The sequence below is a fragment of the Prionailurus viverrinus genome, chromosome B1, assembly GCF_022837055.1.
Source record: "Prionailurus viverrinus isolate Anna chromosome B1, UM_Priviv_1.0, whole genome shotgun sequence".
In the NCBI taxonomy this organism is placed as follows: Eukaryota; Metazoa; Chordata; class Mammalia; order Carnivora; family Felidae; genus Prionailurus; species Prionailurus viverrinus.
The window spans coordinates 51,421,774-51,437,447 of NC_062564.1; the positions used below are offsets into that span (position 1 = coordinate 51,421,774).

At 46.2% G+C, this 15,674-nt stretch overlaps 1 protein-coding gene across 2 annotated transcripts in view; it reads left to right on the top strand.

The window, feature by feature from the left end:
• Positions 1 to 15,423, top strand: part of MSRA (methionine sulfoxide reductase A) — a 455,305-nt gene extending 439,882 nt beyond the window's left edge. For both annotated transcript variants that reach the window (XM_047857420.1, XM_047857421.1), the window contains one exon: positions 14,656 to 15,423. In XM_047857420.1, the coding sequence (XP_047713376.1) occupies positions 14,656 to 14,820 (165 nt within the window). In that variant the 3' untranslated portion in view covers positions 14,821 to 15,423. The remainder of the gene's footprint in view (positions 1 to 14,655) is intronic.
• Positions 15,424 to 15,674: the final 251 nt, after the last annotated feature.

Genomic DNA, 15,674 nt, shown 5'->3' on the forward strand with positions numbered 1-15,674 from the left:
TGACCTTGAGGCCCCGTGCAAGAGAGAGAGAAGGAGAAACCAGGGTTGAAAACTGCTGTAGCCATGAGGTTATGTTTGCTCCAAAGCACACACACAGGGCCAAATGGAAGACCATTGCTTCATGGAATTTAAGGAACCCTGTGCCCACTCATTAGCTGGTTATTTGTCAACCAAGCAGAGACTGCAGTGGCTACACATGAAAGGGCCACACTGACTTTATAGAATTGGTTTAAGAAAGTCACTAAACAAATGAACTGCAGGCAAATGAACAGCAATATACCAATGGGGAGGGTAGCCCGATTTTCAGAGTCGCCCCAGTAAATTATTTAAAATGCCCAGTTGTCAAGAAAAAAGCATAAGCTAAGGAAACATGGGAAGTAAGACTTACTAGATGAAGACTTGAAATAAGCTATTGGAAATATGCCCAAAGAACGAAAGGAAACCATGTCTAAAGACTCAAAGGAAAATACAAGGACAGTGTCTCAACAAATGAAGAATATCAGTAAGGAGATAGAAAACATAAAAAAGAAGAAGAAGAAAGAAGCCAGACAGAGAAAGACAGATACCATATGTTTTCACTCATATGTGGATCTTGAGAAACTTAACAGAAGACCATGGGGGAGGGGAAGAGGAAAAGTAAAAGTTACAGAGAGGGAGGGAGGCAAACCATAAGAGACTCTTAAGGGCTGAGAACAAACTAAAGGAAGGTGGGGGGCGGGGCAGAGGGGAAAGTGGGTGATGGGCAGAGAAGAGGGCACTTGTTGGGATGAGTACTGGGTGTTGTATGGAAACCAATTTGACAATAAACTATATTTTTAAAAAAAGAACTAAATAGAAATTCCAGAACTAAACAGAAATTCAAAGGAACGGTAACTTAAAACAAAACAAAACAAAACCTCACTAAAAAAAAAAAAGAAATCCCTAAAGGGGCAGAAGCAAGAATCAGCAAACAAAAATTCATTGAGATTACCCAATCTATGAAACAGAAAATGGAGACAAGAGAGAAGAAAAGAAAAAAGAAAAGAAAAGAAAGATGGTGATGGTTGCACCACTCTTGAGACTGTGCTACAAACCACAAAAGTATAAACTTTAAAAGGGTGAATTTGGCGACATGTGAACTATATCTCAATACAACAGTTACCTGGAAAAAGGAAGCACAATTCAGAAGAGGTTCTGGAACACATTGCTCAAAGAGAGACAGCATTCCACAACAGGAGGGCGACCTCCTAGGTTAGCCTCGTTTGCAGTTGGGGGATCTGAGCCCTGGATGAGTGGAATAGACATGGATTTCTTTACCTATTCCACGATTATGGTGACCAGCCAGACTTTCCTGGGTTTAGAACTGACTGAAAAGCCCCTTCGCCCTGAGCGAACGAGGGCAGTTGGCCACTCTGCCTGCAGTTCAAATTGGGATGAATCTCCGTTCCTGCAGCTCTGAGTCCCCAGAGTCATACATAAATGAGAAATGGTGATATTCAGAAAAGTTCCTTTACCTTGCTGAATTCAGTGTTCTAAACTTACGCAGCTGGCATTTCACTTTAAGTTCTTTTCTATTCAACCTTTAGGAATGAAGGATCTTTCCTTTTAATGAAATCTGCATTTCATCCCCAAGGTGAAAGCCAGTGTCCTTGGCTTCCTCTGAAAAGTGACAAGTGGATTCTTTTGTATACTAAATGCTAAGAAGATACGGGGAAAAAAGAGGTTGTAGTTAATTGATTTCAGATATGAAAAAGCAGATTATAACCCCTTAGAGATATATACAGAGGAGAGAGAGAAAGAGAGGAGAGAGAGAAGGTGCACGAGAGAGAGAGATCCATTTCCTGTAAAACTAAAAGCCATGAAAGTAAAACTCATATAGGAAAAGTCATTTTAATTCCTTTTCAAAACCATCAGACCTTAAAGGAAAGATTAAATCAAGAGAAACCAGTAGTCTTTGAATGTGTGATTAATGTAAGTCATCTCATGGATGGAGGAATACTGCATTGGCTGGAGCAAATGGGCAGTGGCACATTTCAGCCATACAACCCTGAGCTGTTTCCCCTGGTCCCAAGCTGAACTTCCCAGATCAGCCTCTTTTTCCTTTCCAGGCCAGGGCTGCAGCCCAGCCCTACCCAGCCTGGTGGGGCTCCATCTTCCAAGGCACAAAATAGAGAAGAAGGAAGGACCCAAATTCTTGCACCCATGAAATGGTTCTTGGAATTGGTAAGGTATGGGGAAGTAAAAGATAATAACTAAGTAATGGGAAAATAAACAATAGCTATATCCTTCCCCAACATCCCCATCATGGCTCAGTTGGACTTAAAGGCATCACTGTAGGCAAGCAGGTGAACCTCAGAGGCATCTGCCAGCTTTGCCTGGGTTCAAGTGGTTCCTTTAATCTTACAAGATTACAAGACACTTTACAAAGTGCCTCTGCATGTCACCCTGGCTGCAGGGCAGAGGATGAACAGAAAGTGTGTACTGAGTTACCTTAAATGGGAACAGACAGAAAAAAGAACCATAACCTTGATGCCTCCAGAGCCCACTGCCCCATCTACTTTCATCTCTTCATGCTGTTCAGCTAGGTCCTTTTCAACTTTCCCACCCTTCCTCTCCAGACCTTTCAGCCAATTCCCAGTCCGACATGCGCCCCCTTCAGGACCCACCTTCTCAGCTCGATTAATCTTTCCTTCCTCCATGTGTTCCAGCAGAGTCCCTCTGCCTGTGCATGTATGTCCTGTCTGTTCTGGCAGAATTCTGACCTCCTGATGATGGATGGTGGTCCTCTTCAGTCCCCAGCATGTGGCTGTGGCTCTCACTTTGTCACATTTTAACCATCCCACCACACCCTCAGGTGGTCACATCCTCATCATATAACATGACTCCATCTCTAAACCACGAACTCATCACAGGGAGGTTTGCCTTCTTCATTCCTACATCGCGGTGCCTGCTGCATAGTAGGCACTTGTGTTGTGATTGCTCACATAGCCTGTCATTCCCCTGCCCTGGGGAGAGCCACCCCAGGCTGCCTGTATATGCCTAATGCCTTGCAGAGTCCATGGGACATAGTACGTGCCCCACAGTGATTGCTGAAGTTGGCTTCTTAAGTGGAATTACAGAGTTCAAAATGTATTTGCAGAGAAGTGACCAGCCTACACGGAGCTGTGCCTGCCTTCCATGACCCCTCAGCATCATACCCCACACAGGGAAAACCAGGCACCTGTAATAGAGGAGATACAATATTCAGTGTGTGGACTCTGCTCCAGATTGTCATTGTCCTCACGCCAGGATCTTGGGTGATGGAGCCACCAACAGCTGGAACAGTGCTGGCCACTGTGGCTGAAGGGAAAAATCTCATGCTGGATGGTTTCTGCCCAGAAATGACATAGGTCCCTTCCGCTCACAGCCTGCTGGGCATGTGGGCAACCTGACTTCAAGAGGCAGGGTAGAGGATGTTGGTGACCACTGATACAGTCTGCCACGCTTGTCTGCTAGAGCACAGCTTCTCAAATTCTAACATGACCATGGATCACTTGGAATTGATTTTAAAATTTGGACTCTGATTCAGTAGGTCTGGGGAAGGGGCCAGATTTTGCATTTCTGACAAGCCACTGGCCCATTGTTCACGCTGAGGAGCAAGGATAAAGCTTTGAATCCTTCCTGGCCAAACTGAGCTCTCTCTCTTTTCTCTTTCTCTGCAGAGACAAAATTCATCTTGTAGCTTTGTCATTTTGTGTTGCAAACCAAGAAAAATATCCTTGCTGGTCAGAAGACACTTGTGATTTACCACGAGGGTGAGGGGGACACAGAGAGATAGATAATGAAAGCCATTAACTGTTCTATACAACTGCAGGGTCCAGGGGGGAGACAGACCACAGGAATGCTGTAGCTGTTCTAAGGCCAACCTCATTCCATCCAGAGGCCACCATTTGCATAAGCAGGTTTTGTAAATGCACCAAATTAGATCTAATTATGTCACCTTTTTTCGACTTTGCCTCCTTAGTTTCATAGGAAGGGTCAGTGCAGCTCTGACTGGACCTCGTGAAGCCTCCAGCCCGTCTGAGCACTTGCCTTGTCTCGTCAGTGTCACATCATTGTCCCAGGGATCCTTCACTAGCTCTGACTTGTCTCCCCTGCATGTGATAACAGCCACTGATTGACTCACAGGGGTGAGTCCACGGTGCCAGAGCCTGGAGCCCCTCTTGTTCCAGGGTCCTCTGTGGTGTGGGACATGAGCAGCCTGTCCCTCTCCTCCTTGTGGCCAAACCACTAAGGGCAGGGGCAACCTCCCCACACACCTGCAGTTTTGTGGGTGCTCTGTGCTGTCCCGAACTGGAAACACACGAGTCTCTGCTCAGCTTGGAATAGATGGTATTTTTCTTTCTAGCGGTTTTATTTAAAATCCATGCCAGTCATTTTGCATCCCTTCCCAGAAGTTTTGATTGATGGCAATCTGGTCAGCTAGAAGCTGCCAATGGAATAAAACTGCTGACTTGGGCATTGGCATTGGCTGAGCTTGTTAAGCCTGCACGGGGTGTGTGACTGTGCATGTGTGTGTGTGTGCACAGGATGGAAACATAGCGAGGGATTTGATGGAATTAGGTCTGGAAAGAACTGAAGGGGTCTCTCAGTTCAGAAGGAGAAAGCAGGAACCAAGGAGGCTATGCCTCGTATATGCTCCCTGCTGCCACTAGAGGGCAGAGTGAGGAATAGAATCCAGGTCTTCTGTGTTTGCTTGGATCAAACTTAGTAAGTCTTTAAAAAATATGAATCAAATAAAGATTGAACTGCAGTTACCTTCCTCCTTTCCTGGTGACTTTATCATCAGTGACACAGCCATTTCTCAATGGTCCTTCAAACTATGATTGAAATTAAGGACATCTGTCTTGAAAATGTTCCTTGCTGATTGGATGCAGACCTGCATGTTTCTAGAACCGTATGGATGGGGAATGGGCGGTTACCATGATGACTCTGGACTTGGTGGCCCCATCTGAAGCTTCTGAATGTGGGGCTCTTTGGTAGACTCCAGAGAGTCATAGAATCCTTTGAAATTATAAGCAAATATTTGATTATGAGTTTATGTGGAAAGAGTGTCCATAGTGTTTATTGGATTCTCATGTGAATCTGTGACCCCTTAAGATGTAAGAACCGCTTACTACTACAGATTCAAGTTTTTTTACAGTGGTACATTTTCTAAAAAGTGAAAGGTGTCTATAGGTTACTCTAAGGTGGGGGTTGAATGTATACCACAGAGCATCCTATGTGCACTTATATACACATGCATATGAGTGCACACTCACATGCATAAGCGTGCACCCACACACCTCTCCCACATACATGTGCACATACACACATGTGTTAGAGTCTCTAGATCCAATGCACTCTCCTCCCTCCCTGCCCTGCTGTGTAGGATTCTAATACGAGGTTCTTGGTGGGTTTCTGCCTCAAACATGCTACAGACTCAGCCCTCTGGGGTCTCACTTATCCTACATTCCCAAATTCTGGGCACAGAGTGTATGTGGGAAGGAGGATGGAATCCAGAGCCAGACAGACCTGTGTTCTTGTCCCAGACTCACAACTAACACTCTGGGCACATGAATTTGAGCATGGTGTTTAACTTCTTTGGATTTACTTGTGGGTAAAGTCAGAATAAAGATCTCCCTGCCCCTTCAGGGTTGCTGGCATGATGAGATGAGAAAATGAGAAAAAAAGCCCCCTAGAGCTCATAACTGCCCCATTAGAGGGGCCCTGCAAACCTCTCCTCTGACATCCATTACAAATCGATACAGAGCCTGGTACTTGAAACACAAACTCTGCCTTCCTTGACACTTTGAGTAGGTCTTCTGTCATCTCTTGGAATCAGATAGTGCTTGGGAAGTTTGTGGAATTTGCTATTGGGAGGGCATCTGTCTGTCTGAGTAGATGAGAGGCAAGCAACCCCAGCTCTCTGTTAGGTGACCTTAGATGACCACTCTGTGTTAGTTTTCCATCTTTATCACACAGCCATTAGTACATGGGATCAGCTGAGGTAGGACAAGAAAAAGAATAACCGAACCACATGTTTGGAGCAAGTCTTTTCACTGTTGTTCTCCTTTGGCCCTTCTTTGGAGGGGTTTAACATCATAACAGGAGGCTATTGATACAAGCAGGCCAGGAAGTATTTAAGTAACTGTTGTGGGATGTGCTTGTTATGCAGCAAAATAATTATTTGACAGCTAACAAAACAATGGGAAACAACCTAAGTTCCACTGGTGAATGAATAAACAGAATGTGGTCTATACATATAATGAGTGTCATTCAGGCCTTAAAAACGGAAAGAAGTTCTGACACAGGCTACAATATGGATGAACCTTGGGGACATTATGCTGAGGGAAATAAGCCAGACACAAAAGGGCAAATACTATGTGATTCCACTTACGTGAGGTACCTAGAGTAATCAGATTCATAGAGACAGAAAGTAGAATGGGGTTGCCAGAGGCAAAGGGATGGGAGGAACGGGCAGGTATTATTTCACAGGTAATGAGTTTTAGTTTTGTAAGATGAAGAGTTCTAGAGATTAGTTGCACAACAATGTGAATGTACTTAAAAATGGTTAAGGTGGAAAATTTGAAGTTATGTGTGTTTTACCATGACTTAAAAAACAAAAGTCAATGAGATGGCCTGAGAAATCTACATCACACATTTTGAGTTCCAGGGATGTGAGCAGGGTAGAGAGAGAGTATGATCCAAATATAGGATGATTCATGGTTAGAACTCTTTTGGAAATTTTGAAATAATAAACATCCCTCTCTAAGGGAAAGGTACATCTTTATCTGACCACCTGGGACAGTGTGCCTTATTGTAATAATGGAAATGATCAGGAAACAGGGGTTCTAGTCCTATCTCTGCAGCTTACTGGCAAGTGGCTTGAGACAAGCCTCCTCTTTCCCTGGGCTTCACTGTCCTGCACTGAGAAATAAGAAGAATAATTCTTCCCTTTTACAGTTAATGAAAGCCCCACTTAGACTAGAGTGTGTGAGGAAGCCCCTTGGAGAATCTGCAACTCGGGACAAATGCAAGGGCTTGGGATTAGTGCTGGCCTCTCTGCCCTGTTGCACTCCTAACCTGATCTGTTGATGCTCCATCATAGACTGTGTTGCCGTGACCGCCAGGCTGTGCTTTTTCAGGGTGGTGTAAGAGTCATTTCCATGCAATATGTTGAGTATACCTGGAGACTCAGGAAACCTTGGTGAAGCTAATAATAAGCTTGTTAGCAGGTTGCAGTAAGCAGAGCGGCCACTTGTTCATTAACTTTATTAAAAGAAAGGCTTCCTGTTGGTAGTTCTGGAAAGATGGGTTGGGCCCAGGGTGCTCCTGTGGGCAGAACGTCTGTAAGGGAGTGGCCCAGTGACTTCCTCGGGTACTTGTGCTTGGCAGGAGTGGTGGGAACTGGAGACACCTGTTGGGGATGGAGGGGAGCTCTGCCACAGCTTATTGATGACCACCTCTTTTCTTTGCCCCACAGAGCTCAGCTGCACAGCTGTAGAAGTAGGAAGTGCATGGTGGGTGTACGTGGAGGCCTATTTTAGGAGAGGAGGATGGGTGGGCCAGCTTTCTTCCAGTGTGCATGGGAGCTGATAGCAAAGGAAGCCAGTACTGCCATGTGGTTAAAATATGCCAGAGTGCCATGCACTTTGTGTCCCTTTTCTGGGATCCTCATAAGAGCTGTGAGCTAGGTATTGTGCCCATTTTACAGATAGCAAAGCTCCTTCTGGGAAGAACATGATAGAGAATAAAGGCATAGAAGAATTTGTGGGGCCATCTAAGAAAAGGGTGAAGAAAGAATCTGTGAGAAAAGCATGACCGATCAATTTTATTAGGTGACCTTCCAGAGATTTCCTGATCAAGATGTCACACTGATGTAGGTTATTTTAGATAGGTCTCACTTACTTCCTTCCAAAAAATCAGCAAGAAAAAAAATGCCACAAACAAGAGGCTTTGGTTAATTATATTGGAGCCAATAAGAGTAGGCAACAGAAAAATGAGGCGTATGGAGGGTCAGGCCTGATCATTTCTTCTTCTGATGCTGGTCTTGGTTGAGGAACCCAGCAGAGGGGGCATGCAGGTCTTGGCTTTCCATGTGGCAGTGAGAGACCAAGCCCTGGAGCCTGGAGAAGGCAAGGACTAGTGGAGCCCTGAGGTTTGACCAGCCAGAGAGTGGATTTCCTGGCAGTGTCATCATGGAGTTTAAACTTTATTAAATGAGTGTAGAGGACACTCAATATTACATTAGTTTCAGATGTACAACATAGTGATTCAATAAGTTTATACATTATGCTGTGCTGACCACAAATGAATCTACCATCTATTACTATACAATGCATCATGATTTCATTCACTGTATTCCTTAACTGTACCTTTATTCCTGTGACTTCCTCATTCCATAGCTGGAAGCCTGTATCTCTCACACCCCTTCACCTATTTTTCCCTGACTCCCCATCCTCCTCCTCTCTGGCAATCATCAATTTGTTCGTGTTTATAGGTCTCATTCTCCTTTCTGTTTATTCATTTGTTTTTCTTATATTCCACATATGAATGAAATCATATGATATTTCTCTTTCTATGACTTATTTCACTTAGCATAATATCTTCCAGGTCCATCAATGTTGTCACAAATGGCATGATCTCATCATTTTTTATGGCTGCATAATACTCCACTGTATATATGTACATGTGTGTGTACCACATCTTCTTTACCCATTCATCTATTGATGGACACTTTTAGGTTGCTTCCATATCTTTACTGTTGTAAATAATGCTGCAATAAATATAGGGATGCATATATCTTTTCGATTTAGTGTTTCATTTTCTTTGAATTATTGGATCATATAGTATTTCTACTTTTAATTTTTTGAGGAACTTCCATACCGTTTTCCACAGTGGCTACACCAGTTTGCATTCCCACCAATAGTGCACAAGGGTTCCTCGTCAACACTTGTTATTTCTTGTCTTTTTTATTTTAGCCATTCTGACAAATATAAGGAGATATCTCATTGGTTCTGATTTGAATTTCCTAATGATTAGTGATGTTGAGCATCTTCTCATGTGTCTGTTGGCCATCTGGATGTCTTCTCTGGAGAAATGTCTTCTTGTCTTCCGCCTATTTTTAATTTGATTATTTAGGGGGGTTTTGGTGAGTTACATAAGTTCTTTATATATTTTGGATATCAGCCCCTTATGAAACTGGACCACTTTCTAACACCATACACAAAAATAAACCCAAAATGGATTAAAGACCTAAATGTGAGATCTGAAACCATAGTGAAGTTTTGAGCCAACCTGGCAGTCACTTTGACCAGGCAAGTCCTTGATGACCTGTACTTATTCCCCATACCACAGGGCGGCTCTGTAGACCCTGAAGGAAGAACACAGTCTTCTGGGGTGGCATCAGCCTGGGGCTGGAGGCAGGGCCCCCTAGCCTGGGGGCCCCTCAGGGATTCAACCTGTCAGGATTTCTATGCTTCAGGCTAGAGCATTTGCTGCACTTACTTTCAACTCTTTATCTGCCCCATGATTTTCCTATGGACAACCCACTTTCATGAGTACAGCCTCCTTTTTAGAAGCTACCAGAAAACTTTGCAGGTGATGTGATTCATCATTTCTATAATCAGGAATGCTACATCATCAGCACGGGCCCCCCTTATAGACCGTGGAAGAGACCACAGAGGTTGTGGATTATGTGCTGCCCCAATTTAGCTCTCCTGACACTCCCGTCCCTTCCACAGTAGCAGGCAAGAGAGCCACAGTGATGCTTGGATTGAGATAGCCCTCTATCTGTCCTAATTCACTGAGGAAAAGTAAGTTACAAAGAAACATTGATACAGGGGCGTCTGTAGTTAGTTGGTTAAGTGTCTGACTCTTGGTTTCATCTCAGGTCATGGTCTCATGGTTCGTGAGTTCAAGTCCTGTTTTGGGCTCTGTGTTCACAGTACAGAGCCTGTTTGGGACTCTCTGTCTCTTTTTCTCTGTCCCTCCCCTGCTCTCTCTCTCAAAAATAAGTAAATGAATGTTATTTTAAAAAATAAACATTGATACATTAGCCATTATTCATAACAAATTACTTATGACACCCCCACTACTGAATAGACCACCTGATTTAGGAAAAGACTGAGGTTCACCCCACCAGCACCTACACTGCTTGCACATGGCCCAAATTGACCAGTGGACTTTGGAGGCTAGAAGGATCATCTGTAACCTGGTCTTCATCTTTCACTTCCTCCTGCTCCTCCATCCCCCCCACCATCACCCCACTCATCCCCCTCCCCAGAAGAGCTAACAGGCTTTTTCAAGAGCTATCAGAGATGCTGAGGTCATCCTTCTATGCAAGATGATTGGTCCTCCCTGTATGGACATGGCCACTGAAACAGTCTAAAGAGTAATGCTACCTATGGAATTGGCCAAGGGTCTTTGACAAGGAAAGTGAGAGCCTAAGCACCCTGCTCCCCAAATTCCCTGAGGTCCCCAAGGATGTGCTTTGGCTTGAAGCAGCAGCAGGGACCCAAATGGAAGCCCCTAAGGTGAAGTGAATCCCCAAGACTCATTAATCACTGAGATGAGGTCGAGAAATGAGAGTCCATACCCTCAAGGAGCACATGGATCTGTATGTGTATTGTCAGAAGGGAGTGGAAGTGGCTTAGAGAAACAAAGGACAATTAGAATGCAATGTCATAAGTACCAAAAAGGATAGCCCTTTTGTGGGAGCCTAGACGTTGGAGTAACTCCTGCCTTATAGATTCAGGAAAGGTTTTATAGAGGTGGGGGCATTTGATCTCCATGCTGAGAGATGGGTAGCAGCTCACCTTATCTGGAAGACAAGAAAGAGCATTCCAAGGAGGTTGTGTGCAAGGGAATGGAATGTTCAGGAAACGTATAAAGTTCTATATGACCCACAAAAAGAGTTTTCAGAGAGGAAGGAAAAGGAAAGAGTTAGGAAAGGACCAGGGACGTGAAGCCTAGGATGTGGAGTGAAACCCAGCACGGAAGGGCCATTGGGTTCTCCTAAGGGTTTGGGAAGGCTTCACTTCATGGTTTAAGGAGGTGCCATTACCAGCATGTGCTCTCCTGGCTTCTAGGGACAATAATCAATCCCAGTCCTGAGTCCTGTTCTCTTTAACCCTGTAGCTCAAATAGTACAGTGGAAGGGCTGGAACAAAAGAGCGATGAGGGTTGGCACAGCTGACTGGCCCCAACCAGGTCTGAAACAAACGGGCCCTGGAATCCCCAGCACTGCCTCCAGCTGTGTGTGTCCGGCAAAACCTCTCCAGGAGATGGGCCTGGGAGGGCTGAGGACAGTGACCTGCTCCTGAAGCCATGTGTGTGAGAAAGCAGAGGCAGGGGACGTGGGGGAGGAGGAAAAGCAGATACTAGTTAGGATTTCTGTTTTCCTCTTCCCTTTTCTTTTACATACAGTTTCTTTCTCATGTGTTTGTCCTCCCTCCCCAGTTTTAGAGCGAGGGTTGAGGACAGCCACAGCCCTGTGCTCAGGGACGGCCTCAGCCTCGAGGCTGCCCACCCCAGCATGGATGGGACAATGTTGACCTCAGGCCCAGTGATGCCAGTATGCATCTCCCAGCCCAACGAGAACTGACCAGAACGTCCCAGCTTGTGCAGGAGGACAGCAAGTGCAGGAGGACAGCTTGGAGCTGTCTTCTATGGGTTTTCCTCACTGTTTATTTTAGTTTCTTCCTCTCAAATAAAAGTGAAGTGTCTGCCATCTTGTGGCAGAGGCCTGGTACTGCTGTCTGGGCACCTACAGTCACCTTCCCACTGCTCCCCCAGAAGGGATGCTGGCCCTCTGGGGTGGTCCGTGGGCAGGGGTCAGTGGGAGCTGGTGTGGAGAGGAGGAGGGAGCCTGGGCAGTAGTGCTCACTGGCACAGTCCTCTCCGCCTTGGTAAATAGGCTTCTGGAGACAGTGGCTGTGGGCTCTGGGGCCTTGGAGGACAGCCTTTTATGAAAGAGAAGTAGGGCGAGTAGTGTGGGAGGAGGTCACCTTCAGAGAGGACAGGGCCTGGAGGGGGATGAGGCGAGTGAGTGGAGACCCTGGGAGACCTGGGGGCTGGGTCCTAGCCCTGAGGGAAGGGGGCAGAGGAGCTCAACAGCAGGCAAGCTCCTGTGCAGGGTGGCCACAGCCAGGAAGGTCAAAATATGTGGTCACATCAGCATATGAAAGACTCATGTCAGGACTCATGTGTTAGCTCAAGTGAGAACCAGAGGGGAGCGTCTCTTGTGAGTGGATGAGCTCTCTGAGGGCAATCATGTGTGCACATGATTTCTGGGCTCCTGACCAGTGAGGGTGTCAACTCCACTTAATAAATCTGGAGCCCTTTTATTTGGTATTTGAATCCAGCTACAAGAGACAGAGATCATGTGAAACCAGTCCTAGAAGCTCTGTGCCTCTCAAGTTGCACCAGGAAGGTCAAGTCATGACCTTACATCCTGTCCTTTCCACAAGTTCTCGAGTACTGCCTAAAGCATCCAGGATACTCCACAGGCCTCGTGCTTACCATCTTCCCCAGAACAGTCCACCACCACAGCCACCCCATGTCCTGAAGTGGGCACTTGCCTCACAGGCAAATACTAGCAGTAATTTTAGTAAATGTCTAGTACATACCCCCCTGGGCACTGACCCATTTCCTATTGACAGTGATGTCATTTCTAACTCTAACTCTAACCAGGACAGTTAACCATTCCAGATTGTCATTCTAACTGAGGCTTTGGTTCCTGGAACCAATTGCTGTGTTAGCTGGAGTTCGGTCACGGAAACAGAGTGTTCAAGGTATTTCAAGCAGGAAGGTGGATTTTAAGCATCAAAGGGGTTTTGATGCTTCCAGACTCATTAGAAAGGCTGTTTGAGTGAGGATTGGGGAAAAGCACCACTGCATTTCAGGATACCAAGAAGTTACAGAAATTGCTGGGGATCACTGCTAATGACTTTGCCTGAAGCATGACTGTCAGTGATTGTCAGGAAGAGCTGGTGGAGTCTCCAGTCTGATCTTTGGAGACATTCACGGCTGCACCTTCCAAATAATGGCTTCTCCTAAGCCTGCCAAATTTCACGTGTGCTTCTCTCATTGGTGGACTCTAAACTGGCGTGCTGTTGGCAATAGAATCTGGGAAGTGTATTTTCCAAGCTTCCAGCCTGTGCGGTATTAGGGCGAGCTGAGAATGTCAGGGATCAAGACACGATATCTGACATGCACTTTTAAATACGGATGATAATAATAGTACTTCCTTCATATGGCTGTTGTGAGGCTAAAATTAACACTGTGAAGTCTTTGCACAGAGTGTGGCATATGGTAAGCCCTCGATAATTGCTCGTTTACAAAAAATTGTCAAAACTGAAGTAGGAATGGCTCCTTGTTCTCATTTCTAACCCCTGTAAGGAAACTGGCTGTTTCCAAGCTGTGGGGTCCAACCCGCCCGCCTTGGCGACGATCCTGTTCCTTACCATCCTGGGCCCGTTTGGCATCAGATCCTCAGTCTGCCTCATTCTGGCTCAGAAGGCTGGATGGAGATGCAGGAGGAAGGGGAAAGTTCTTAGGGAAATAGTGCAGCAGTGAATTGTGCTGGATTAATACTGGATTCCCCCTGCTCTGCAGAGGGAAGGACTTCATTTCAAATGGACCAACAGTCCATTTGACCAGAGACTGGTCACTTCCCTCCTGGAAACATGAGTTGGGGCTGTGCCTTGCACTTCTGTACCAAAGGAGTTCGCAAACCTGGGGGTCGAGTCTCTGTAACGTTGTGCCCAAATGCTCCAAGCAGCCTGTAACAAGAAAGAATCAGGGCACAGCTGAAATCCAAAAGGGAAAGGAAACAGGCTAAGATCCATGGGGAACAATGTCTATTTCTTAATCTGTCTCCTGCCCCAAATAGCTCTGCTCTCCTCCCCCACTTGTGTTTATGTGTCTGTTTCTTTCCCTGGCAGCAGATGCCACCAGGCCGTAAAGTAGGTCACAGAGGGCGAGGATGAGCTGACACAGGCCCTCAGGCCACGTCCTCCCTTGACCTCACTCCCTGGTTCCTGGGTCTGGAGACCCACAGGAGCCCATGCTCTCCAAGGCATCCTGGCCGGGTCCGTGCTCCCTAGAACCCAGCAAGTCAAGGTTCCTCTGTCCAGCCTGTGAGTGGGCAGGGGGCCTGTTCAGAAATGGCAGCAGAGGGGACAGCACTGAGTTGGGCTGTAGCCCTCCCCGCCTCATCCTGCCCCAGCCCTTTCATCCCCTCCAACTGCAGCCCTGCTTTACCGCCCTCAGGGATGCCCATTCTTCCCAGGGCAGCCAGAGAGCCCCATGTCCCTGCTGTTTACCCTGAGAAGCACTGGGGTCCCTTTCACATAGACCCACAGGTTCCAAACCAGGGCTCCTAGCATGTACCAGGAGCAACAGTGGTGGGATGGGTAGAGTGCACAAATTAGAGTCAGGAAACCAGATTTCAAACCCCAGTCACCTGAGGCACAGGCCAGTGAGAGCGTGCCCAGAATAACCCAGCTGGGAAGCCACAGGTTACAGGCCTGCAAGGACCCACTGCACACCCCAAGCCACATGTGCCTGCCTCCCTCACAGCCCGGCCTCCCATCCCTCCTTGGGACCCTCTCTACCCAGCATCCGGTCCTCATGGTGCCTTTCTCTCTACAGGTTCTTTCAGAGCATGGCTATGGCCCGATCACGACCGACATCCGGGAGGGACAAACTTTCTACTATGCGGAGGATTACCACCAGCAGTACCTGAGCAAGAACCCTGATGGGTACTGCGGCCTGGGGGGCACTGGCGTGTCCTGTCCACTGGGTATTAAAAAGTAATTTCTCCCCATGTGGTCAGCGCTTGAGGTCACAGCAAAAATGCTTTCAACAAATTGGGCAATTCTTTTGTGGTTCAGGTCAGCGGCTTTTCAAAGTACACAGAGCACAAAGGCATTCATAAAAATCTGGTTTAATGAGGTGTAATTTACATGAAGTGCAATGAATGGCAAGTTGAGAACATGCAGTTTATCTTCTGATAAATTATGGTGGGACTAGAACTGTGACCTATTGGGGTCTGAATGAGGATAATGAGTATGCTTTGTTCCCCCTGCTTGGGCCGGGACGCCTGCCACAGAAGCTGGGGAAGGAAGCTGGGAGATTGTCGGACAGGATGAGGCACGTCGGACACCCTTTATCTGTGCCCTTTCCCACCTTACCTGCCCTCTGCCCTCCAGTGCCTTAACATCTGCAAACATTTATAGCCTCAATGAATCATTCACTGCAATACTTTGCTCTTCTGATCCTGTATGTGTAAGGGGCTTTCTCTCCTTTTCTGCCCTCCCATGGCAGAGAAAAGATGTGAGTTAGCTTGACGAATTCAAACACTTTGCTTACAGCTATGAGAAATGCTTGTTCTAATAAAAGTTTACAATCCAATACAAAGTGCCTCATGTCTCATCTGTCTTTTACTTTTAGGTAGGATATTTCTAAGTATCGTAAGACAAAACCCTCAAAATTCCTTTCCCCCAAATGGAGAATATGATTGAAATTTTCAGGAACCATGTACGCCTCTGGCTCCTTTCAACTTCAGTGATAATAGCTGTTTTCCACACGCCTGTTCTGTTACAGCCATCACAACAGGTACTATTCTAATTAGACACGTGCAATTCTTGCCCTTAAGAGTCTTTATACCC